At 39.2% G+C, this 24,230-nt stretch overlaps 1 protein-coding gene across 2 annotated transcripts in view; it reads right to left on the reverse strand.

Annotated features, from left to right (window-relative positions):
- cacna1ha (calcium channel, voltage-dependent, T type, alpha 1H subunit a) overlaps positions 1-21,322 on the reverse strand; it is an 83,725-nt gene extending 62,403 nt beyond the window's left edge. For both annotated transcript variants that reach the window (XM_084743353.1, XM_084743352.1), the window contains exons 1-5: positions 21,198-21,322; positions 19,505-19,638; positions 17,137-17,234; positions 8,136-8,295; positions 3,223-3,514 (exon numbers count right to left, since the gene is read on the reverse strand). In XM_084743353.1, the coding sequence (XP_084599479.1) occupies positions 3,223-3,514; positions 8,136-8,295; positions 17,137-17,234; positions 19,505-19,638; positions 21,198-21,290 (777 nt within the window). In that variant the 5' untranslated portion in view covers positions 21,291-21,322. The remainder of the gene's footprint in view (positions 1-3,222; positions 3,515-8,135; positions 8,296-17,136; positions 17,235-19,504; positions 19,639-21,197) is intronic.
- Between the last annotated feature and the right edge of the window lie 2,908 nt (positions 21,323-24,230).

Below are 24,230 nucleotides of genomic sequence, written 5' to 3' on the forward strand. Positions count from 1 at the left end.
GGTTTGTCTATGTTGAAAAGGAAAACAAAGCCTTAAGGTGGTTATAAGGTTTTGCTGGGGACCACACACACCTTAAGTTAGTTAATGTTCGCAATATGGTAACTACACAAATCGTTAGCTAGCCAGTTAGCTAGTTTCTTGCTCTGTACCAGAATGCTATCTAAGTAGCTAACCCACATCAATTGTTAGCTAGATAATTAGCTTGTGTTTTACTAACATTAACTATCTTAAGACATGACTACATGATGCTTTTACAGATCCCCAGCAACATTTTTTTTTTATTATTTTGAAAATTTAGTTTCCTTTTCAACACAGATGAGCCTAGCACATAACAAATGTAAGTAGGCCTACAGGAAAAGATAAAATGGACATGACTCCGCTGGGTGCCAAGCTTTGTCAACTGTTATTGTAGCGCAGCGCAAAAAGGGGCAGGGCTTAAGAAGGGTCAGTTGTTATTACATAGTGGTGAATTCTAGTTTGAGCCCTGTGATCAAGAAAGCAATCAAACAAATAAACTAGACTAAACAAACCAAAGCTCTTACAGGTGGCTGCATTTAGCCATAACGTCACTGTCCTGTAAAAATCACAAATTTACAAATTTGATGATTTTGAATCTTTTCGCTAAAACTGAAGGAGTTACTGCTCCTTCATGAGTTGGGACACTTGAGACACCACCAAGCTGAAAAAAATGTACCTTATCTTCTGAAAAGTTGACATTTTGGAGATAGTGACAGTAACTGAAAATACTTCTAGAATAAAAAAAGAAGCAAACACAGGAAGCCGGCATGGTATATGCCCATTGCTCAGTGGGACTCAATAACCACATGCATGGTTTTGTTGAGTGGCCAATGTGACACATTAACAGCTTGTTGTACTCTGCAGGAGTCCCAGGGTAACCTTGAATTAACTCAATTTGAAACCATGGGCTGAGATGTTTTCAAAACCCTGCACTGAGATGTATAATTCATGTTCTTTATATTTTCAGATACTGGGGGAATAAAACTGTAGACTGGGATAACAAGCAAAGCAACTCATTTAACATTCAATATAGCCTTCTCCTTTTTTCCAGCATATTTTCTAGCTTTCTCTATCGCAACCGCTTTTATTTTTCTGTCTAACTTTTGCTTTCTTTGACTCATTGGTCCTATTCCTGTTTCCAACCACCTGTCAACAAATAGTCTGTTAAATGCTGAAAATATTTAGATTGTTTTGAGGTTATGGCAAGGTCATCACTCATTGTCTGTCATTATTCATTGAAATGTTTCTCTTACTACAGACTCTTTATCAGCAAATACAGCTAATACAAATATTTTTGCAGATATTTCTCAAATTATAATATTTCATGCATTACTTCCATGGAACATATCTGAATAGAGACCAGGCTCTTTCCTATGCTATGCACATTGAAGCTTTTCTCTATTATGGTCACAAATTTTACACACATAAACCATAAAAAACAGATGATACAAACTTCTGTTTTTGTCATGTTACGCCACTACATCTGAATGTGTAGGCAGCAGCATGTCCTGACAGAGATGGCGACTGAACTCACACCTAATACTAACCTACCCCTTACACTGACAGTTGCAACAAGTTCTTAAATACAAGCACACCAATCATACACCTGGCTAAAAAAAATATCTTGTCTAAGTCTCTGTGTCTAGTATGCTAGTGTGTCTAAGTGCTTGTGTGTGTCTTTGTGCTGTTTGGGGTAATTTGAAAGTAAGACTCTCTTAGAAGTCATGTTGTGCAAGTCAAAGTCTATTAGACAGAGTCAGATCTAGCAGTGAGCCCCAGACAGATCTATTAAAAGGCCTGGAATTCATATCACAACAGCACAGACAGTGTTAGCACAAAGGCTGTGAGAGGGAAAAGCCTGTCAAGGCTCCTGGGGGAGCTGGAATCAGCAAGAGAGAAAAGAAAAATACATTTTGTGCAATCAGTGTGTGGAGAAGGAATGGCTCTCAGGTCATAATGCGTGCCCTCTGATGGCCTGAGTAGAGGAATTTGTAAAAAGATGACTTGAATTTCAACACACCTGAAAAAGTTTTGTGCTGTTTTTGAATGATGACTGATTTTGTGCATGCAAAAAAAATCACAGTATTATAACAATTATAACTGGCCTGCCACAAGGGATCAGCTCATCATCACTGTTTGTTGGTGAAACAATTTATAATACTTATTGCCTCCAAATTAAACTTGTCTACTGGAAAGAACAAAATATTTGATAGGTTTAGCAATCAGAAATACACAGCCGAGCCTCCTCAAACCATGAAAACATTTCTCACATTTAGCAGATTGAAAGCTCACAGTCTAGTCAAACATATTTTTAGCTGTGAGTTGTGATATACCGATATTGACGATAACCATTGTATTTAAAAACATGATACTGATATAATGTTAATAATACACGTATGATAATATGGTGTAAATAATCCAGGAGTTTATTTTAGCAATTTTGTGTCCAAAAATGACTACTACACTCCAAATAGTGAGCTGGAACTGTAGACGGTTTTATTAAAAAGGTTTAATATACAGTCTTTGGCTGAGGTGAGTTGTTTCCCCCGTCCCCTCCTCCCAAGACTCGAGGAAGCTAAGGCAGGCTGCAGGAACACTGCGCTGCATCACTGCAAGATGAGCATGACATTGTAATTTTTGAATGAATTTTCTACAGATATCACCAAAATATTATCAGGAAATCTTTTGGCCATGATAATCATGTAGAGAAAATCGAAAATCATGACAGCTCCAGTGATCACAAACCAAGCTTTCTACAGGAGTTTATCTGTTAATTAATAAGGAACTTATTTTGCATGACTGCAACCAAATGTAGCTCACTGAAAAAAGTCAGTAAACTCTGAGTGATACTGTGAGCTTCCTGTTTTCTCTCTGAGATGACTATACATGATAATAAAGAAAAGTGAATAACATTTTAATAAGGTATTTAAAAAATATTCAAATTACTTGTTCTGCCACTCACTAGCACCCTGAAAATCTTGTTTTTGCTTAATTCCACTGGTTAAACATCTCAGCAAGCTGCAGTGATGTATATCTGGACTCTGGGACCCTCAGACATTACTCTTAGTGGTTACAGGTGCAACAAAGCACATTTTTAACCCCAGCCAACTCATACACGGTCTCATAAGCAGTGACACATTCTTAACACCTTGCCCTCCATGCTTTTCCTTCCACATCAACATTAGAACATTTATCCCTTCTTACCTGGAATATGGCTATCCAGGCGTAGCCGATATTGTCGAAGTTGACAGCTCCCTTGTGAGGGTTGCGGTCCCCGGGGCGACACACGTTATAGTACTGGTTCCAGTTAATGCAGCCGTTAACAGAGGCCGCTGATCCAATCAGAACTGAACTTTGGTGGGAAGGAGCCAATGAGCACTCTACCGGCACATCATGGCAGCGCAGCATCCCGTTCTCGCGGGCAGCCGAGCAGATAAACGGGCTGTCTTCGCCTTCCTCAGACATGTAGTAAGGACTTATGGACAAGTTGTACATTCTGGATGGAAAAACAATAACAAAGACAAAAGGCTGCATTGTTACAATGCATTAAGTATGGATACATCTATCTTTTAGATATCTCATGAGATGTTTTTTGTTGTTTGTTTGTTTTTTTGGTTCATTTTCTCTTAGGTTATATCAGTAATAAACTAAATACACTGAGGAGTGACAGACTGTAATCATTCAGGAATGGCTTAGTTGTTGTCTCTGTTTTAAAGTGATTGTGTAGAAAAGAGAAACTGACAAATTCTACCTAAGCCCTTGACTGTAACAAATAAAAATCATTCTGGCTTTACAACCTCAATTCCAAAAAGAGTTAGTATGATGTGTAAGATAAAAACAGAATGCAATGATTTGACCCATATTCAATTGATTAACTTTATTGTTTTTTGTTTGTTTGATGCCTTCAACACTTTGGCGCGCAGGTATGTTACCACTGTGTTACATCACCTTTTCTTTTAACAACACTCAAAGTCAGCTCAGTCACTCAGTCAGCATTTGGGAACCAAGGTCACTAATTGAAGTTTAGTTGAAGGTTTAAAAGTAATTCTCTCCCATTCTTGCTTGATATACGATGTCAGATGCTCAACAGTCTGGGCTTCATATTTGCACCACACATTTTCAGTGTGAGACAGGGCCAGTCTCGTTTACTATGATGCCATGCTTTTACAATGCAAAATGTCTTAACATGTTTTTCAGCGATGGCCCTCCTTATTTCAGCAAGACAATGCTGTCTTGATGGCATCATATGTTGCTCCAAAAAACAAGGTTATCAGTTTCAACATAAAAATTCTTGTCTTTGTACTGTATTCAACTGAAGTCAAAAATGATTCTCAAATCATTGCATTGTGTTTTTATTTATGTTTTACACAGCATCACAACTTTTTTTGGAACTGATATTGCACAAAGTTACAAATTACTACACTTGTTGCATATACCATTGTACTTATTAAATGGGCACACATCTGATCACAGATGTTATCTTTGAATTTGCCATAAAACACCTCCAGCAGCAGCACCCAACTACTACTCCCACACTGTTTTCACACTGCATCTACGCTGTGTGTTCTCCTCTTCCACGGCATCTCGATCAGATCCTCTGAACAACAGAGTAATGGGGTAAATCAAGCTTCTGTCTTATAATTTCTCAGTAGCTCAAAAAACAAACTACAGCTGTGACCAGTGGTGCAGAGTATGTTAAATATCTTTACTGAAAGCTGTAGGCAAAATAACTGTTTACTTTTATCTTAGCTGTCATAAAGTTACTACATAGTTAACTGGCTGATTGCCTTTTGTATTCATTGCAGTCAAAACAGCAGCTTGTTATTTTACAAGCGCTTGAAGAGTAGCTTCTGTAGCTTGTAATCCCTAGAAACAAATCTTGAACATCTAATCCTTTTATTTTGATCTTTTTTTGGCTTTGGTCAAAATTGTCTGTACCCACTTAATTCTCTCTTCATCAGTTTTTCTTTAAAGAGGGGACTTCACAGTGAGGCTAAACCTCATTTTGGCCACAACGCCCTCATGCTATCCACTCCACCTGCATTTGTGCATTGACATGTCAAATCAAGAGCTCTCCCAAAGTGGGAAATGAGTCTGCATCGCTTGACTTGAAAACAGAGGAAAGTCTCTCTTGCTGTTTAGTCCCATAGAATTTTGCCTCATGCACCCTACAGTGTTTTATCATGGTGAGACAAATATTGAATATGTAGAAAGCAGAGAGACAAAATAAATGAATTTGTGTGAGTTGTGCATACAGTTTAGACACTTCTATTAAAGATCCAGTGTGTAGGATTTAGGGGCATCAACTTGCAGAATATGGCAGCAATGGCATGTAATATAACAATTATAATAGTAGCATAATAAGTAAGGGATAATGTACGGTGAGTGGGTCATCATTCAAGGTGAATCAAGAGAATCAAAGCCCCCGTTGGGCTTTATTTTGCAATGATGACCCACCTTATACAAGATCCTTACTTAAAAATCAATAATCTGACACAAAATATTACTTTAAAAATGATTTCAGTGCTCATCCATAGTGATCAATCTGTCCATCACACTCTCCACAGAAAAGGTCAGACCTTAGAATGCCGAAACTGACCAATCAGAATCAAGTATTTAACAAAGCTGTGTAATAATCATGCTGAGGGTGAGGTGAGCAGTAATCAGTTGGTTGTAGTCTACAACCTCACCACTAGGAGCCACTAAATTATACACACTGGTCCTTTAAAAAGAGAAAATCTCATCCATTTAATAGCACATGGTTATTATTGTATTACATAATGACACATAATGACTCCAAGGCCTCTATAAGTATCCTTGCTACCAGCTGAAATGTCCTACTGTCAGTACAAAGTGTTGAGTGCATCCCACAGTTTACCTGCTTATTTATACCCTCCCCTTTAAAGTGGAGAGTCCTCCACAACAGTGAGTGTGCCTTTATGTAGAGTGACATTCACTCTTGAACCTCTAGTGGGAAGGGGCCAGTCTGGGAAAGGATCTTAGTCTTGTTTCTAGTGGTTGACTCCCATCATGCTCCTGTCCTTATTTTCCCTGTGACCTGAGTCGTATAGATTATTTTAGCGCCCTTATGAAACAAACTGGAGAAAGAGCTCATGCATGAGGTTGATTGAGTGCACATGCTATACTGCAGATACTTAGGATTCATATTCTACCGGGGGTCAGACAACCATTTGTTCTGCGAGAGAAAACACAGCCGCCTCAGCTATGAAATATTAAGGCCCTGCTCTCGTTCTGCCTTTTTCTCTGTCGCTCTCGCAGAAGGGGAAGATTCAGCAACATTAACTTTGGTACAATTTGTACCATTACATCAAAAACAGAATTAGTTCAGGGATGTCTAAGGGACATTTTTGGCGTCCTGAGGTTGCGGACACTGAAGCAGTTCTTCTTTCTCTTTGGTATCATTTCGATGCTCGCGGCTAAAATGGTGACTCTGATCTTTTCTCTGTGTGTTTGTGTATGTGTGCCTGTTTGTGTGTCTGTCGTCTTCAGGAGATAGTGTTTGTTTGTCTGTTGCTCTTCTCTTAAAAGATGGATCTTCATTTAAGTATCACAAGACTAGATAAGATAAATTTGGGAGAATAGTTTTATTTATTTTTTTACTTTCATAATGTGTGCAGTGTGGAAGGAAATGCACCTTGTCGTCCTGTGTCATGTATAAAGAGTCTGCACCTTGTCCATTTTGGGTCATTCCCCATATAATTTGCAATTTTGTCAATCTGGGAAAATGAGAAGCTTTACATCTGTTTAGGAGTTGTATTACTTCATTCCCATGAGTTTGAAATGTTTCTGTCTGTTAAGTAATTGTTTAGTTTTTGCTGATTTTACACCCAAGGCTGTTCAAGATGTTTGTTCTGTTCAGTTATCCTGTTCCTGTATAAATTATTTTTCTCCCCTGGAGACATATGAACCTGTTCTGGAATGTTATAATTTACTTTTTGTCTTCATCTTAATTTATTTTTTTTAATTTCTTTATTTTTGGTACATTGTCAAAAGTATTGCTATTTTCTAGAATATTGCCATTTAATTTTCTTTGGGGTCACAGTCACAGGCTGAGAATTTTTTTTATATGTTCAGGCTTTACTTTATCTTCAACTTAAGACTGATAAGATAAGAATCACATCATCTGTAAAGAGGATGAGTTTTATTGGTGCATTGGACTAAGGTTGTCAAAAGAACTAAAGTATTGAAACTTAATCAATACCACATGTTTAAAACAATACAATATCCATTAATTATAGTATCAAAGTCCTTATTCAAGGCCTCAGTTCAGTTCAGTTTTATTTTTTGGCCTGAAATTTGGGCTGCAGTAAACCAAGACAAAATTCAGCAACTTCTTCTGTACCAGTACTGTGTTCACATTGCTACTAAAAAACAGAGAAAAGTTATTCTACTTTGTGTGCCTTGGACCTCTTTCTGTGTAACGTGGTATCAAAAGTGCGCTAAAATTACAGCCTTGTCTCATTCCACATTTCTCATTCCACATTTCTCTGTCTATCTTCGCCTTTCTCTCTTTGCTCCTCCTTGTACGTGTGTGAGGCAACACGGTAGTTTACATCATGGGGGCGCTATGCAGTTTGTGTACTCTCAGAAGTAACAATTATCTGGATTTTGCTACAGGCAACAGCTGATTGTTACACCCTATGACAACTGAACATGAACGCTAACCAGAGAGAGCAGCAGAGAGAGTAAAGGGAAGAAACAATGAGAGGATGAAGAAGAAAGAAATATCATGTTTGAGTTAAGTGAGCTGAGCATGTTTGAAGATTTCATGTGTGTATGCTGGAGGCAGTGCTGGTCACCATATGGATGTGGAGAACAGCACTTGCAAAGCAGGGTGGATGGTAGACTTTTACTGTTGGGGGAAATTAAAAATTGATCACAACTTCTAAGTCTGCGGATGGAGTTTGTATTTTTCACTCATTTCTGTTTTGTCTCTACTCAAGGAAAAAAGAACTTGAGTCCAGTCTTGTTCTCAACAAAGTGCATCTAATAAAGATTTTACCAGGGTCGTGTAGGGACAGTTTCATGGGGCCATTTGTGCCACTTCCGGGGCCAGAATAAATGCAGACATGTTATCTAAAGACCAGATTCCTTACGTTTTGATGTCCTCTCCCAGGAAGCAGCGGTTCCGCAGTAGCCCCGCCCACAGCTGGACTCCCACAATGCCGAAAATGAAAAAGACGAAGAAGCAAAGGAGAAGGACGTTTCCCAGCATGGGCAGGGTGTCCAACAGCAGTGTCACCAAGATTCGCATACCTACACAGGGGACACAAACAGTAATGATGCCATGAGACATTTTCGCCGTGCTGTCTCACATGCACAAGCACAGACACGTTCAAAAGTTCACATATATGATTGACAGTTGAGTTTTGCATGTGGTGCAGCAGCTAGCATTTTGCTAGCCCGCTGGTTACCATACACCCTGACAACCTCTATTGATCTTGTGAGCTTGGAACCCACAACTTCAGCCCCACAGCCAATATAATTACAAGTGATGACAATACTGAAAGTGACAGTTTGACGTTATTTTGTCCCCTGGGGTTTGAACTCGCAGCTTCCCTGTGGTTAGTATTATCTAACCACGTGCACGCAGCATCCATCGCAGTTGTCAGATGTGTTTAGCGTCAGCAGAGTCAGGGATCTAGTCCCCGAGGTCCTCACAATGTGTTCCGTCCCCTTTCACTTATATCACAGCTTTGTCACATTGACCACACTTACAGTATGACAATTCCTCAGTGTCGCTGCTACTTTTGACAGTGGCAAATTCAAACTTAAATCTCCTTATGTCTCCAAAATTTAATCTGCAGACTTTTTGTGTTGTGCTGCTGTGGGAGACAGTTCTCCCTGAATCCATTATCATTTGGTGATAGGAGGGAGACAAAAACAAATGCTACGGTTTGTTTATGAGTTTTACTGTTATCAGGATGTGCCTTAGCTGCACCAGGCTCACCACTTAATAATACATTCTAATTAAATTTTGTGCCAGAAGCTAAACATTATCAAAGTCCATTTTCACTGAGTCAGAGTGAAATTAAACTCATACTATTGTCCAGAAAATTATCACTAATTATTTATGCATGTTTGGGAGCATAAATTAGCACAATGTGGAAATTGTTTTTTTTTTTTTTTTTGTCTTTTCCTGTAGAAAATCCTCTTGATGCATTCAAAAAAACATGACTACTACTTGCTCCTACACTTCCTCCATTTTGTTTCACCCTTTTTTGTCTAACACTGCATGCTTAATGCCATCATTAAAGAAGAAATATGTAAGTCCCTCGCATTCAAAAATGAGAACTGCAGTCCAAATAGTGAACTGGAGCAATAAACAGCATATTAAATAGCCTGCCTGCAGGTTACACAGACACTCAACAGTAGCACAACGTTATAGTCGGACAATATGACAAAAAAATGACAAGCCCACTATCATATCAGCTGTTTATAACTGTCAGTTGCCTGTCAATGCAATGTTAAGCCGGTTATTCTCAAAGCAAAAGCACACTGCTCTGAAAATACACACTCTGAAGCTGGAGTTCAGTGACTGTCTGGCTTACTGCCTGCCAGACTTCAGTGACATGTTGCTCAATTTAACTGTGATAAACATCTATTCCTTTGAAAAGATTATTAGGATTTTTTATGACTCATACACAGATGATTATTCGGCAAACATTCAGCATTAATTTTAACCCTAGTAAGTATGAAATGAGCAAACAAAAAGCGTTGCTCCGGCCTTATATGGAAGTTTTACAGAAGGACATGCTGGCTGCAGCATTGCTGTCGGAGAGACCAGTAGTTCAGCGTGACATGTTTCCTTAACCTCTAATGACATATCATGGTCATTTTATGATTTATTGTGATAAATAAATTACATATTACTCACTTAAAATTACAATAAACAGTAAATATGACACACGATATTACAACAGATAGTAACAAAGACCTGTGGAGACATTAATAATGTATACATGTATAAGGTCTGAACATCTCGTTTTTGCTTACATATATACACATATAGTCCTGACAGTGGATTTCTGATGCTACTCTGTGAAGTACCAACTGTCCCCGCTCGAGGAGGGAGTGACTCATCAGCGTTTAGTGTGCATCGCCTTATTGTGTTTATCTATGTGTGCTTCTGTGTCCACTCACGGCCGACAAAGATGCTGCCCAGAAAATGCAGCATTTTCTAAATAGTGGCACGGCATTAAATCTCCTAAAAAAGTCTACTATAAAAAGTCCATCCACCATTCATGACTCCATTCGGTCCGCCATCCGTCCCTCCTTAATGACTGACTGATCACAGTTTGGTGGCGGATCGGGAGTTGCGTGTGTTTAATGTGAGATATGTGACAGCGAGACAGGTGAACCTGTTCTAATGTGGTCTAATGTGGTCATGGCTTTGAGGTGGAATAGAAACCAGAAAATCACAGCATTGCTACTGATCAGTGGGACGCACAGGGGTTACACCATGTTCATAAAATCAATCATATATTCTGTTTAAGTCATTGTCTGACCACCAGTCTATCTCATATTATCTTTTGTTCTGACCGAGTTATTCTACTTTTGAGAACTCGCTATTATTCTCATTTGCTGTTTCCTGTTTTTCATGAAATAGAGGCTATAGGGAGGCCTAGACACACTCCAGTGATGCACATTTCTCATCAGGACACTGGAGAAGAAAAGAGTATGTTTGTGTACATGCTTGAAGTAAGCAGTAATACTCTAGAGACACTAGAGCATCGCATTCAGCACATGGTAATATACACATGCACACGCTGAGCAAACAGTACACAGCTGCCTTACTGTATGCAGTGTGCACTGAAATCTGCTTAGCAAACACAAACATTTGACAGCATTGACATCCCCTATGCAGAATATGTAAGGGTTCTCCATATACCATTTTGTGTACAGAGATGTGACTCAGCAATATACTGAATTTGATTGCTTCGAACGATACTGAGCAGAGTAGAAAACACAAAAAGATTTAAAACTAGACTGACACTGCATTACACAATGTGCCCTGTTAAGGCAGGTGTAATTAAACTAATGCAATTGAAGGTTACACAAGTGGCAGACTCTTAAGGCCTGAATTTCTATTTAAAAAAAAATATATATATAGTTTGAGACAGACAATAAATATTATTTTAGGTTTTAATTCATGATAAGATCTTGTAATAAAGTCATGAAATTGATTCTTAGATTAGATCTGGGAGTAATTAAATATGTTCATGTGAAATGTCATTAGGCAACTGCCTATGATGCCTATGATGATTTATCCAAGCACACCAAGGCGGATATTTCATGTCAGCCCCACACTTTGGGACATAATATCCCCCAGCTGGAACTACAGGGGCCGTGGGGGGGTCACTGAGTCCATTTGCCAGTTTTGTCACAAAATTTGCAGCGGTTTGTATGAGCTCAAATTTCATATTTAAATTAAATGTTTTGATTAGCTGGATTAGCCTCATGCCTCAGAAATGAATGCCATGTTTTAGAACATGAACAACAATAAAACCTAAGTTACAGTGTCTATGGTTTGACACTATGGATCTACTGTGAAGAATCCAAGTAGCTGCAAAGACGGGGGTTATATCTGCTCATATCTCTGCTTTCCTGATGGTATACATGAGAGAATGCTTTGGAAAAGTTGCCAGCTTGTGCTCACATTAGTAGATACAATCAAATACTAAACATTATCAGGAAAGCAAAAACAAATATTATTCCATCCAAATATTCTTAATATTTTTCAGGATAAAACTATTTCCAAAAGATTAACACATCAAGAAACATGAACGCAGCATCATTGGAATTGGAAGATGATTGATTGGAAGATGATTCCCCCTCAACTAAAGGATATTTTTGATATCTTTACTGTAAAGGGTTCTTTTTTTTAAATGTAAAACCGAATCTTTGGATTTATAAAACATTTTTTTTTCAGCTTCAGTGATTCTGTTTAATGTTCCCTAGTTAAAAGCAGGTCCTGGAGTTTAGTTCATACGACTTAGTTTAGTTAAAAATTTACATAAGAGAGAGGGACAGATGAAAAGAACAGTATGGAAATATATTTCATAATTCATTATATTTCAATATTGATGACTGATTGATTGATGGTTTAGAAGCACATCAGTGTCATTACCAATGAGTATGAGGTTAGAAAAAAACAGGATTTGTCCGATTTAACGTGACGTCAAATATAAACCACACAGACTTCTGGTCTTCTATCCAAATACAGATACAGAGACAGATATGAAACCAGAACTTCCAGAAGTAAAAAAAAAAACAAAACAAAAAAAACAAAGAAAACAAAACAAAAACCCTCTAAATCACACTGACATTTGTAATTACACTAATAACTAAAAATACTGCCTTGGAGCAGAGCCTTCCTCAACAGTATATCATGTGACTCACTATATATATTTGGATTTTTTTTTGTAATACTGTTGGTAATTTCACATTTATGCCTTATAATCAAAACAATTCCAAAAATCCAAGACCTTCATAAGTTTAATGTACATGAGTGAGTTGAGAGGTCACAGATAGCCCAGACAGAAAACAACAGCTTTGGTGAGTTTTATGTATGTGGACAAAACCGAGTCACAATGACACAAGTACCTGAGTTGCCACTTGTCTTTTTTTTTTTTTTTTCAAGGGAGTATTTTTTTTATGTGCTCATAAAGTAAACATTGTTTAACTTTTGTTAAACGTGACACAACAGCATTTGCATTTCAAGAATAAAACAATAAATGTCAACACTTTTTCTATAAAGAAAGTTAGAAAGGAGACAGTGACAAAGAATTAATGAGCCACAGGAATCTGATGTCTGCCAACAACAAACAACAGAACGCTGAATTACAGCCGACCCACCTGATCCGTGTGGAGCTGTGTGTGCTTAGTTCGTAGCAGCCTGGTGTATTTGCACATGATTTAATACTGAAGGTGAACACGCAGGACAGCCATGCATAGTGGCACTGTGCTCTGGACCGGCCCTTCTCAAACCGGCTCCGCAGATTTATCAACATATTTGTGCCGCTGCCTTCAAGGAGTCTGCAGGTATTTAATGAAGTGTAAAGCAGCTGCACACAGCAGATACTGTGAGAATTAGCCGTTCATTATCAATGATCAAATCAAAAGAGAATAATAAATATCGGGGCCCATTTCACCACATCTACAAGTGGGAGAGTGCTTAAAGGAGCAATATGTAACAATTGGCTGTCCAAAAAAGAGCAATGCTATCTATAAAGTGAGTTGTTTCCCCCTGTCCCCTCCTCTCCAGACTCATGGAAGCTCAGGCAGGCTGCAGGAGTGCAAGATGAGCACAACATTGCAATTTGACAATACCAAGCGACAAGTCCTGTTTCTCCCCACTTTCCCAGAGTCCAAAACTAATAAATGCCATAGGACCACAGACAGTAGAATAATTGGAGCTTCTGGGTCGGAAAACTGAAGCCAATGCAGAAGTGCCTTAAAACCTTAAAGAAGGGGGTGACTCCACTGGCTGCAGAAGAAGTCAGATTGTATGCAGTTCATGCAGAAAATTACCCTACTTCTCATTTAATGAATGACCTCAGTAAACAATTTTGTGATTGAGACCATAAACTCATTAGAAGAGTTAACGCTCTCAATCACTAGTCTTCAAAGTTTTAGATTTTTTATATTGGTTAAACTGAGCAACATATTAATGGAGTCTGGCAGGCCGTAACTCAGAGTGTGTATTTTTGGATCAGTGGACTTTTGTTTTCAGAATAACAGGCTTAGCTTTATGTTGACAGATGACAGTTAAAAACAGCTGATCACCTTGGTAGAGCACTCATCATCGCTTTTCATTTTCAAACTATAATGTTGCGCTCGTCTTGCACTCCTGCAGTGTTCCTTCAGCCTGCCTGAGCTTCCTTGAGTCTGAGGAGGAGGGGGCTGGAGGAAACAACTCACTTCAACCATAGATCATATATTAAATAGGATCTCAACCTATTTAATATACCGTCTATGGCTCCAACTCGCTATTTGGACTCCTCCACTATAATTTGGTCAGCTATTTATAACTGTCAGTTGTCTGTCAATGTAAAGCTAAGACCCACTGCTTGGAAAACACACACTCTGGAGTTCTTCTAAAAGATTATTAATGATATGTTACAAGTCATAAACAGGCACTTCATTTGGTGAACATTCAGTATAAATCTCAACTGTAATTAGACACTGCAGGTGAGTATTTCAACTTAGCATGTTTCCTTAATCTCTGATGACGTATTGTGGTCTATGGTTTATTACAGTAAATACATAACAGATTTCTCCTTTAATTTAAATTGTTCATTTACATTTTAGCTTTATTCCTCATGTCAGCACATTTGCCCCGTACTGGTGGTTGCACCACCATGAGAATAGAGCCCAGAGAGCAGCACTTACTGTGTCCAGGCTACAGCACAAAAACACATCAGCATCTGTCTAACAATGGATACTTCCCTTCCACTTAGGCAGAAAAGAAAACAGAGACAGAGTGATTGCAGAATAGTTAGAGACAAACAGAGACGCTAAGTAGAAAAGTTTAACCTGGCTGTTAGCCTGGCTGGCTTGCACCCATAAACACTCCATCTCTGATCACAAAGCAGATGAGAAAGAAATATGAGATGGAGTCTAAAAGAGAGAGAGAGAGAAAAAAAAAACCAGAGAGGACAAATGAAGGAAGTAAGCTGGTGTTAAATATCTCCGGGGTGTCTGATTGTGTGCACCTGTGAGTATGTGAGTCTGTGGGCTCTGGGGTATGTTTGTGTCTGTCTGTATGTACACCGACCTTGAGTTTCCAGCCCCAAGTAATACCTCTCATTGTCACCCTCATTTCAATTTTTTCCCTCTTTCTTCTCTCCGTCTGCCTCTCTGTGTCAGACTCTTCAGGGAGCAACTGAAAACTTGTTACAATAATGTAAGTTTTACTTCACCTCGTCCATGGCTGTAGAGATTGTTTCTCAGGGCTATGGTTAGCTTAGCGATAAGGTTAATGTTACACCCAGTCCTCACAGGAGTAGGACAAAAAAAGTGTGTGTCCCTGTGTGTGAGACTGTTTGTGATGATAGCTTGAGAGAAACAGACAACCTGCCATGCTTTATGATTGTGTTTGGGTTATCTGCAGCGCCCAAAGCACACACCTACACACACACACACAAAACAAAAATGACACACACACACACTTGTAAAAACATATAACATCATCATTTACATAGGAGAATCTTAGGTCAACCTGAGTCACATGCTGACAACTGGCTTATTCTGGGAAAGTGGGGTCATCATTCAAATACATGCACACATGCGTGCGCGCGCGCACACACACACACACACACACACACACACACACAGAGTCTTTTGGCTCGCTGCAGCTAGACTTCTAGCATGCATTTATTACTCTGACAACATACTTAGTCAGAATATTACAAATACCATTCATGTGCCAGTACTCCCATGCATTCACTGATGTTGTAAGAAGAGTTGTTTTTTTTTTTTTTTTTGATAAATTGTTTTAAGAACGATAAAATCCATTTAACCAGAAAGCAAATACTAAATAAATTGATATGAAACTGTGCAAGAAAGAAAGAAAGAAAGTCTTAAATTTAAACACAGTTCATAAACCTTTATAAGGAAGCGCAAAATGCCAATACTGGTAGTCTGAATCTGAAAAACAGCTTGGCTGCTTGCCTAATGTATGCTGGTTAATAATCTTGTACGTTGTTATGACACCATTGTCTGGCGATCCTCTTTAGCTGTGGATTCATGGCCACCTCTGTCACAGAGCTTTTAGGAAAATGACAAACTATGTGCGAGTTCTCACTCAGCAACGGCGCTGTACTGTACTGTACAACCTCTGGAAGTGAGCAAGCAAGTCCTGGATCATCAGTCAAACTGCTGTTGAGTAGGGAGAATATAGACAGCAAAACATCACATTTTGTCAGTGTAGTTTTGTTTTTTTACTGCTCAGTGCAGAGGTGTTGAATGATAACAGGTGGCTAACATAATACAGCACAGCATTACAGTAATCTTAAATAAAATGCATATTCTGTAGGATAGTGGAAAAATATAAATCTAATATGACAATGTCGAACCTCCCTAAGATATTGTCAATGTTGAGAAACCAAACATGTAGCAAAAAATTATGCAGAGTACCCCAGAGGGGCTCCAAACAACTTAAGTTTTTCCCCACTTTCCCAGAGTCCAAAACTAATAAATGCCATAGGGTCGGAAAACTGAAGCCAATGCAGAAGTACCTTAAAACCTTAAAGAAGGGGGTGACTCCACTGGCTGCAGAAGAAGTCAGATTGTATGCAGTTCATGCAGAAAATTACCCTACTTCTCATTTAATGAATGACCTCAGTAAACAATTTTGTGATTGAGACCATAAACTCATTAGAAGAGTTAACGCTCTCAATCACTAGTTTAAAGTCTTTAAAGTTTTAGATTTTTTTATATTGGTTAAATTGAGCAATATATTAATGGAGTCTGGCAGGCCGTAACTCAGAGTGTGTCCTTTTGGATCAGTGGACTTTTGTTTTCAGGATAACAGGCTTAGCTTTATGTTGACAGATGACAGTTAAAAACAGCTGATCATCTTATAGTAGAGCACTCATCATCGCTTTTCATTGTCAAACTACAATGTTGCGCTCGTCTTGCACTCCTGCAGTGTTCCTTCAGCCTGCCTGAGCTTCCTTGAGTCTGAGGAGGAGGAGGAGGGGGCTGGGGGAAACAACTCACTTCAACCATAGATCATATATTAAATAGGATCTCAACCTATTTAATATACCGTCTATGGCTCCAACTCGCTATTTTGACTGGACATGCAATTGTTACATATTGCACCTTTAACTATGTTTAATATATGTGCGCATTTTAATGTGCCTTGCAAATCTTGTAGCAGACATTTCTGTTTCCTCTCAGTTAAATTCATTTACACGTAGCTAGAATGAAAACCATCAGGGCTTTGGGTAGCAAGTTCAGCGGACCACTCCAGAGAGCTAAACTGTGAGCACTGAGCAAAAGAGCAAATGACCTCAGGTGGATAAAAAGTGCTCATCGCTAATCAAGAAAGGTCAGGCCATCCCCGCAAAGATTCAAACATGGACTCACTTGGCACTCTGTTGATGGCCCGCAGTGGCCTGAGCACTCGGACGGTACGGATGGCTGACAGACTGGCGTTGTGGCCATCCAGAGAATACTCCATCACCCTGGAGACAGAGAAAAGCAGAGGGAGAGAAAGTTTTACTTCAAATACACTGCTGCATGCATTCACACACATACATCATGAAGCAACAACAAGAAAACTGGAACATCAAAAATATAATAATGCTCATAATGGCACCTACCCACATAATTACTGTACATGTGGCATTTAATTACATAGAGTCAGAAGCTCTTTTCCTCTGTGCAGCAGCACCCAAACATCATAAATGTGACAAGCAGGCAGAGGGAGTCAGTTATGGTCTGTGATTGTGCTGGCTGCCTGCGTGAGGAAATGTGTCTGTGGTCATACTGGCTCAGCCCTTGGAGTGTGGGAGTAGCTAAAGGGCTGTCTACTGCTGATTGGGTCCTGCCCTCGCCTCAACCTACAGCATATAGTGGCCACAGCCTTTAGTGCAGCTAACAGCAAGAGCCTCCTCCAGTTTCCAAGTCTTGGTTACCGATAAGTGCATTTAGAGGCTGCTTAGACTGGTACATATTGTACTGAACATCTCTTTTCTGGGAATAAGTAAAGGTTAACTGTTTTGTCTATCTTTTCTTCTCTTTGTTTAATTTCAGTAGACTGTTGTTTGTTGTCACATGTTATGTCATGTTATAAATGCCTGACTGCAGCATTATAGCATGGTCGGGCCTAATGTTTACATGTGGAAGCTACATATATCCACATTGCTGCACCTTTACGCCTTAATTGCACAGGGCACGGCTCTATGATGCTGTATTTTGATCCAGCCTCTGCACTTCTTCATACACTATTAGGAGCACTTCAGAAGCAGAGCACTTTGCCAGCCTGATTTTGTTGACTTGCTTAGATTTTGTCGATTTGGTAATTTTTCCTTGATTTTTGTGCTTCTATCATGGGTAGGCTATAATTAAATGGATTTTTTGTCAGTTTTTATGACCAGGGGTCTGCACAGGGTGCTTTATTTTGATAATTGAATGGATTATCTATGTCTTCCCTGAATCTGACTGCCTGCCTGCTCGATCTGCTCAGTGCAGCTCGACGCTGCCTCCGTCAAAAATAGATTCAGCACATATTTGAAGCAGAGCACAGCAGAGATTCGGTCCTGGGATGATTCTGGTGGAATCACAAGTATTGTCCAGAATGGCTGCAATCAGCTCTTGCAGCCATGTTACAGCAGGAATGCAATGAATCCGTGCCGGGTGGAATCAACATGTTATTCCCTTAAAGACGGTGCAAATGAAACATTTTTTTACAAGTGTTATTTAAACAATTCTAGTGAGACCTGGTGCACTGTGTGAAACAACAACAACTAATAAAGTGCAAATAAACAGAATAATATAACAATAAAAGTCTTGAAACGGCTACCTTTTTCTGCCACTCCCTATTCAACAAATGGCTCTGCCAAAGAAACCAATGTCAAATGGGGCACAACTGACCCACCCCTCTTTGCTCTGTGGTCCAATAAAGCTTGGCACCCATGGGAACCTTGGCCAACTTTCTAATTATTTGTTTCCTGTAAAGATATGCTATTGCTAGGCTCATCTATGTTGAAAAGAAAACCAGTTTGTGAAAATGGTTAGAAGATGCTGTTGGGGGACTAGTTAAAAAGACATGTAGTCACATGTTAAGTTGGTTATTAAAACACTAGCTAACTAGCAAGCTAAGGATTGCTTTAGATTAGCTAGCTAGTAAGCTAGTGTTTTGCAGAAATTGGCTATTGGATGTAATTTACAACTGTTGCTAACAAGTTTTACAGAGCAAAACATTAGCCAACTATCCAGCTAGTTAAATGATTGATATAGATTTGCTCGTTTGTTAACTAGTGTTTTTTTTAAACATTAGCTAACTTAAAATGTGAATTTTTAACCATATTCAAAATTTTGTTCAACATGGATGCGCCTAGTGGGTTCAAAAAAGGGGCAGACAGACTGACAAGACTAACTAGACTAACAGACCAAAACAAATCTCGGCCGGTACACAAAAATCATATATTGTCAGTTAGTACAATTTTATTAGGTTAAAATCTCAGTGTTGATTAATTGATAAATCATTAGTCTTTAACATCCCTACACCTGCAGGCATAAACACATTCCTTTGTGTCATGTGAACCATATTCACTCCTGTTGGAGAAAACAGAGTGTATGTGCCTGCTTGTTTGTGTGCTGGGCTGACTGTTTACTTCTTGTTCAATAAGATGTTATTTTATTCTAAGCACATTGCTATTGTCTAGCTGCAGATGAGAGAGAAAATTGAGCAATGTGTGGGCACGAGCAGAAAGGATTGTGGGATACTAACCCTGCCATAACGATGACGAAGTCAAGCTGGTTCCACTTGTCGCCAAGGTAACAATTGGAGCCAAAAATTCCCAGGGCCACCATCTTGATGACCATTTCCACAGCGAAGAAAGCAAAGATACAGTCATCCAATACCTGAAGGAATTTGAAAAACAAACAAACATACAGAGAGGATTCATGTTTAACACGGACAACAGTAACAAGAGGAAACTGGCTTCTTGTCAACAAAGAAAGGTCAAATCCTTTTTAAGTTTCCTCCTCAATATGCAGACCCGTTTTGAAAGAAGTGGCAGAAGTGCCATGGAGGTTGTCTGAAAAGAAATTCTTGTCTCCATTAGTTAGTTTCATCCCAGCAGGGAATACCTCTGGCTTAGCACGGTTATGGCTGTGTCTCAATTAATTAGACATCTACCACAGCAAAAAGAGCGTCTGTATTTGAATATAATGAGTGCATCTCAGTGCACTAAGAATCAACAGTACTCTACAGTGACAGCACGTTGAAGCAAATGAGACAAGTGAGACAGGAGACAGAATGGAAGACGTTTTCATTACCATTTATTTAAGAATTGGATTTATTATTGTTATGGTTCTTGCAGCCACTCCACAACAAATTAAAGCAGAATGTGAAACCAATCCCTGGGGTGAAATGAACATTTTATTTACAATTAATTAGCATGAGTCTTTTGCGTTCCTTACATTTGGCCCTGTGAGTGACACTGTCTTAGAATCTTCCTTTTTATTCACAAGAGCACTGACTGTTGGTTGAGTAAAAATCAAAACATGGCACATGACTTTACAGTCACATTATGTCACCTCCCATGCCATTGCTACCATATGGAAACACATTTAGTGCCCACATTGCACATAGTCTGGCACATTTATTTAACCTTATTTAAATCTTCCATTATACAACAGGTAGCTCCGTCCTAGCAAGTTGACATTTAGAACACTTTTGCAATCGCAATTTTAATTATGACAGTGAGGGTCGCATTTGAAAGGTTAAACGTCAACAAATATGAGTGAAAGCAGAATATTTCGTTAGATAAAAACATGCTATGAATTTTGGATATCTATCTTTTTTCATTAAATTTTTAAACTTGAACTTGACAGTGCTCTGGGGTTATTGGACATGTTTGGATCACACAGAGGCTCTGAGGTGTGACGGGTGCTACTAGCTTAAAAATATATTAAAAGTTTGTGGACATAGGAGCTAAATCTGTCCATGTCAATTTCATGTTTTACAGTGGATATCTTAGATTGAGCAAGCAAGGCAGTTTTGTGTTTGTATGTGTGCAATTTATTCAGTTTAGGAAATTCCAAGACTGACTCAACAGGGACTAGCAATCGTCACTGTTGCAGGGTCAGCCTACTTGCTGGAGTAGTAAACTAAGTTTCTTGACATGGGAAATCTACTCATGTGACTGATTGTTTTTGTCATTGTCACATGATATGAACACGGTTTGATTATTTATTTTATGTTGTTGGTAACTGTCGTATAATTGCAATAATACATGAGAGGGAGTGCATTACTATCATTATTAGCATGACAGTGATGCTGTCAGGACCAAGACATTGCTTAATAAATAGAGTGAAGTTTAGTCATGTGCTTTGATAGAGAGTAAGCACACAAAACTTGCCATGTAAGATAATGTGCTCAGAGTTTCCAGTTACAAGGGTGAGGGCGTTGTACTGACCTGTAGGATGCGGCACCACTCTGACTGGCAGCTGACATCTTCACAGGGCTGGAACATCCCCAGAGTCACACAGTTGAGCAGGATCACCAGCATGGACACATGCTCAAACCACGTGCAGAAAGCGGTTAAGGCCAAAACATATATGATGTCATTTCAAATCATTTACAGGTGTAGGATTACATATTTAACATGTAGGATAAAAAAGAGACATTAGATATGTAGCACTGCTCATTCCAGGACACTAACTGAAACAATCGGATGCTGCCGAAAATGTCTGCTTTCAGATTATGTCAATGTTGCATCATCAAAGCTGGGGATACCATTTTCTGTAACAGTACGGACCACAGGTGCATCACGGGCAGGCATGATCAGGTGCAAACCACATGCAGGAGCAGCACGGTCAAAACAGGCCTGCTGACCTGTTGCAAAATGAGGCAAGGAATGATACTGGCAGAAGGGAAATCAGCTGAGCTGGTCAGAGAGCTGGAACAGAACGTTTTAACACTGTCTGGCTCTTCTACAAGCCAGATCTCAGCAAAATAATGAAGACTGAACTGAACTGAATAAGATCATTGTCTTAGTGCTTTCAATACTAGCTGGCAGGAACAAGTAAAAAGCCACATTAGACTAGTTAATCTAGCAACTCACTTGCCCAGCTAGGCAAGTGGGGAAAAAGAATCAAACACTTTATTTTTTTCCTGGAGCTGATGGTGGAAGTAGATGAGGAGTGATAAAAGAAGAAAATGGCGTTGGGTAAAGACAAAGTTCATAAGCTGAAGCACAAGCAAGCATTTCAGTTATCCTGGAAAGAGGAGTTTAGTTGGGTGGCGTTAGAATATGTGGGTGAAACTCAACTCCACACACAACTCCATATTGCGCAATTTGTCAAATATTTGAGAGCAAGGCGGATAAAACAGTGGTTTCTCAAAGCCAACTCAAGATTGCGAAAAACAGTGCTGGAATGCCATAACAACAGTTGGCAGCAACTCGCTTGAACGGCAGCCAAGACCCCTCCTCCAGGGTCTTTGAGGCAAGTCAGGTAATTCTAAGATTGATTACCACAGCGTAACATGTTTCCAAAACAACACAGTTCATGCCCTACTCCAATGAGATTGGTCTTCAACAGAAGAACAGGACTGACCTGAGTACACAGTACCACACGGATATGACTTGTTGAAGGAATTATTCGATAACCACTGTACTCATAAATAAAATGGCTTGTATAGGGTCAAGTGAATTTGACTTTGGGAAAGTAGGTTTCTGACTTGCCAGACAAGTCAAGTGAAAATGTTGAACCCTGCGTGATACTGAAAAGGTATCATAATATCCTATTTTGCTGAAAAAGAAAACACAGACCCTTGTCTTATTCTTCACTACTGCTGCCTAAAATGTGGATCCATCTAAAGTCCCAAATGGTTCCTCTGAGTGAGCCATCGCAAGGCAGGACTAGACTAGACTAAAATCTGAGGCGTGATGCCAGAGAGCGTTGTTCATTATGGCCCATTTCCTCAGCAATCAAAGATAGTAGACAATAATAAAAATAATCAGGGCTCCAGTCCATAAAAACAATGATATAATATCATATGGTGCTAATATATATAAGCAAACATAAGAAGCACTAAAATCCCAGATAATTATCAACTATGATCCAGCATAAGAGCATGTGAGGAGACAAACACTCCGCCAACACACTGGAACCGGATGCCAATAAGAAGTTTTGTGTTAGCCTAATGCACATAATGGGTCTGATAATGACCCAGTGAGCCAGGCTTTTTGGCTGTTAATCTGCTTACAGGCCTTTTCACAATTTTTCAAATAAACATTGTAATGGGCCCATGTCTAATGTATATCCTGTTGCATCGTTTTCTAATATAAAGATGCTCTTCTAACACAATTATAGATGGGGATTTTATAATTCTGCACATTAGTGGCAGTTGATTTCAACATCTGAGAAGAGACAAGTACGGCAGGAAGTCCTAATGCAGATCTTTTGTGTGTCTCAGGATTTGTTTTGCAAAGTCCTACTTTCTTCGTCGCACAATTTAGAGGGACCACAGATATCAGATGTCACCCCTGGCCTGTCTAAAATAGCAATTGTGAGTAATCTTTTGTTGATTTCCTTTTGCTTGTGTTATCCTTTCTTTATCCGTTTTGGACACCAAGTGAGCTTATCTATTTAGGACAAAGCAGTGCAGAGGGCACAGTCAACAGTGGATTTGTTTTATGTCTTTCTTTTGTTTTAGTTTCTTTTCTGTCCACATCACAGGAGCTCCAAATATAATCCATCTATAAAGCACAGGGAGTCTAAACAGTGTGGCCCGTTGGTGCCTCACAGACATAGACAGACATTTGTTGGAGACAGTTTCTCTCTGTCAGGTTTTGTTTAGGAATTCCATTGATGTAGCTTGAATGTAGCGACATGGATGGCAACTAGAATTGCACCCCGTGTCCACTAAATGAAAGATGACAAATCTGAAAACCCACAGGCAGCACCGAAATCCAAACTTCCATCTTAAAGGAGAAATCTGGAATATATTTACTGTAGTAAAACATAAAATGACCGTGATATGCTATCAGAGATTCATGAAACATGTTTAGTTGTACTTCTCGCTTCTGTCACAACAACGCTACAGCTGCAGTGTCCTCCTTTGAAATTTCCGTTCTGGGCAGGCATTATTGTTTTTGTTTGCCTGTTTCACATGAATTACATTTCAAATGAATGCATGTTCTGGGTAACAGGCTTACGTTTACACTGACAGACAATTGACAGTTATTAACAGCTGATCAACTTACAGTATAGGGCTTGCCATTGTCTGTTATTGTCAAATCAACCTATCTTGCACTCCTGCATTGTTTCTGCAGCCTGCCTGAGCTTCCTTAAGTCTAGTTTATGATATATTTGGACTGCATTGCTCACAATTGCACACAATTGTTACATATCACTCCTTTAAGTCTCAAGTCTCAAATGAACACACAACAGAACAGTGTAGTTGCACTCTAACTGATAACAAATTAATAAATCCATCGGGGCAG

Source organism: Lutjanus erythropterus, chromosome 19 (genome assembly GCF_056507025.1).
Source record: "Lutjanus erythropterus isolate fLutEry1 chromosome 19, fLutEry1.hap2, whole genome shotgun sequence".
Lineage (NCBI taxonomy): Eukaryota > Metazoa > Chordata > Actinopteri > Lutjaniformes > Lutjanidae > Lutjanus > Lutjanus erythropterus.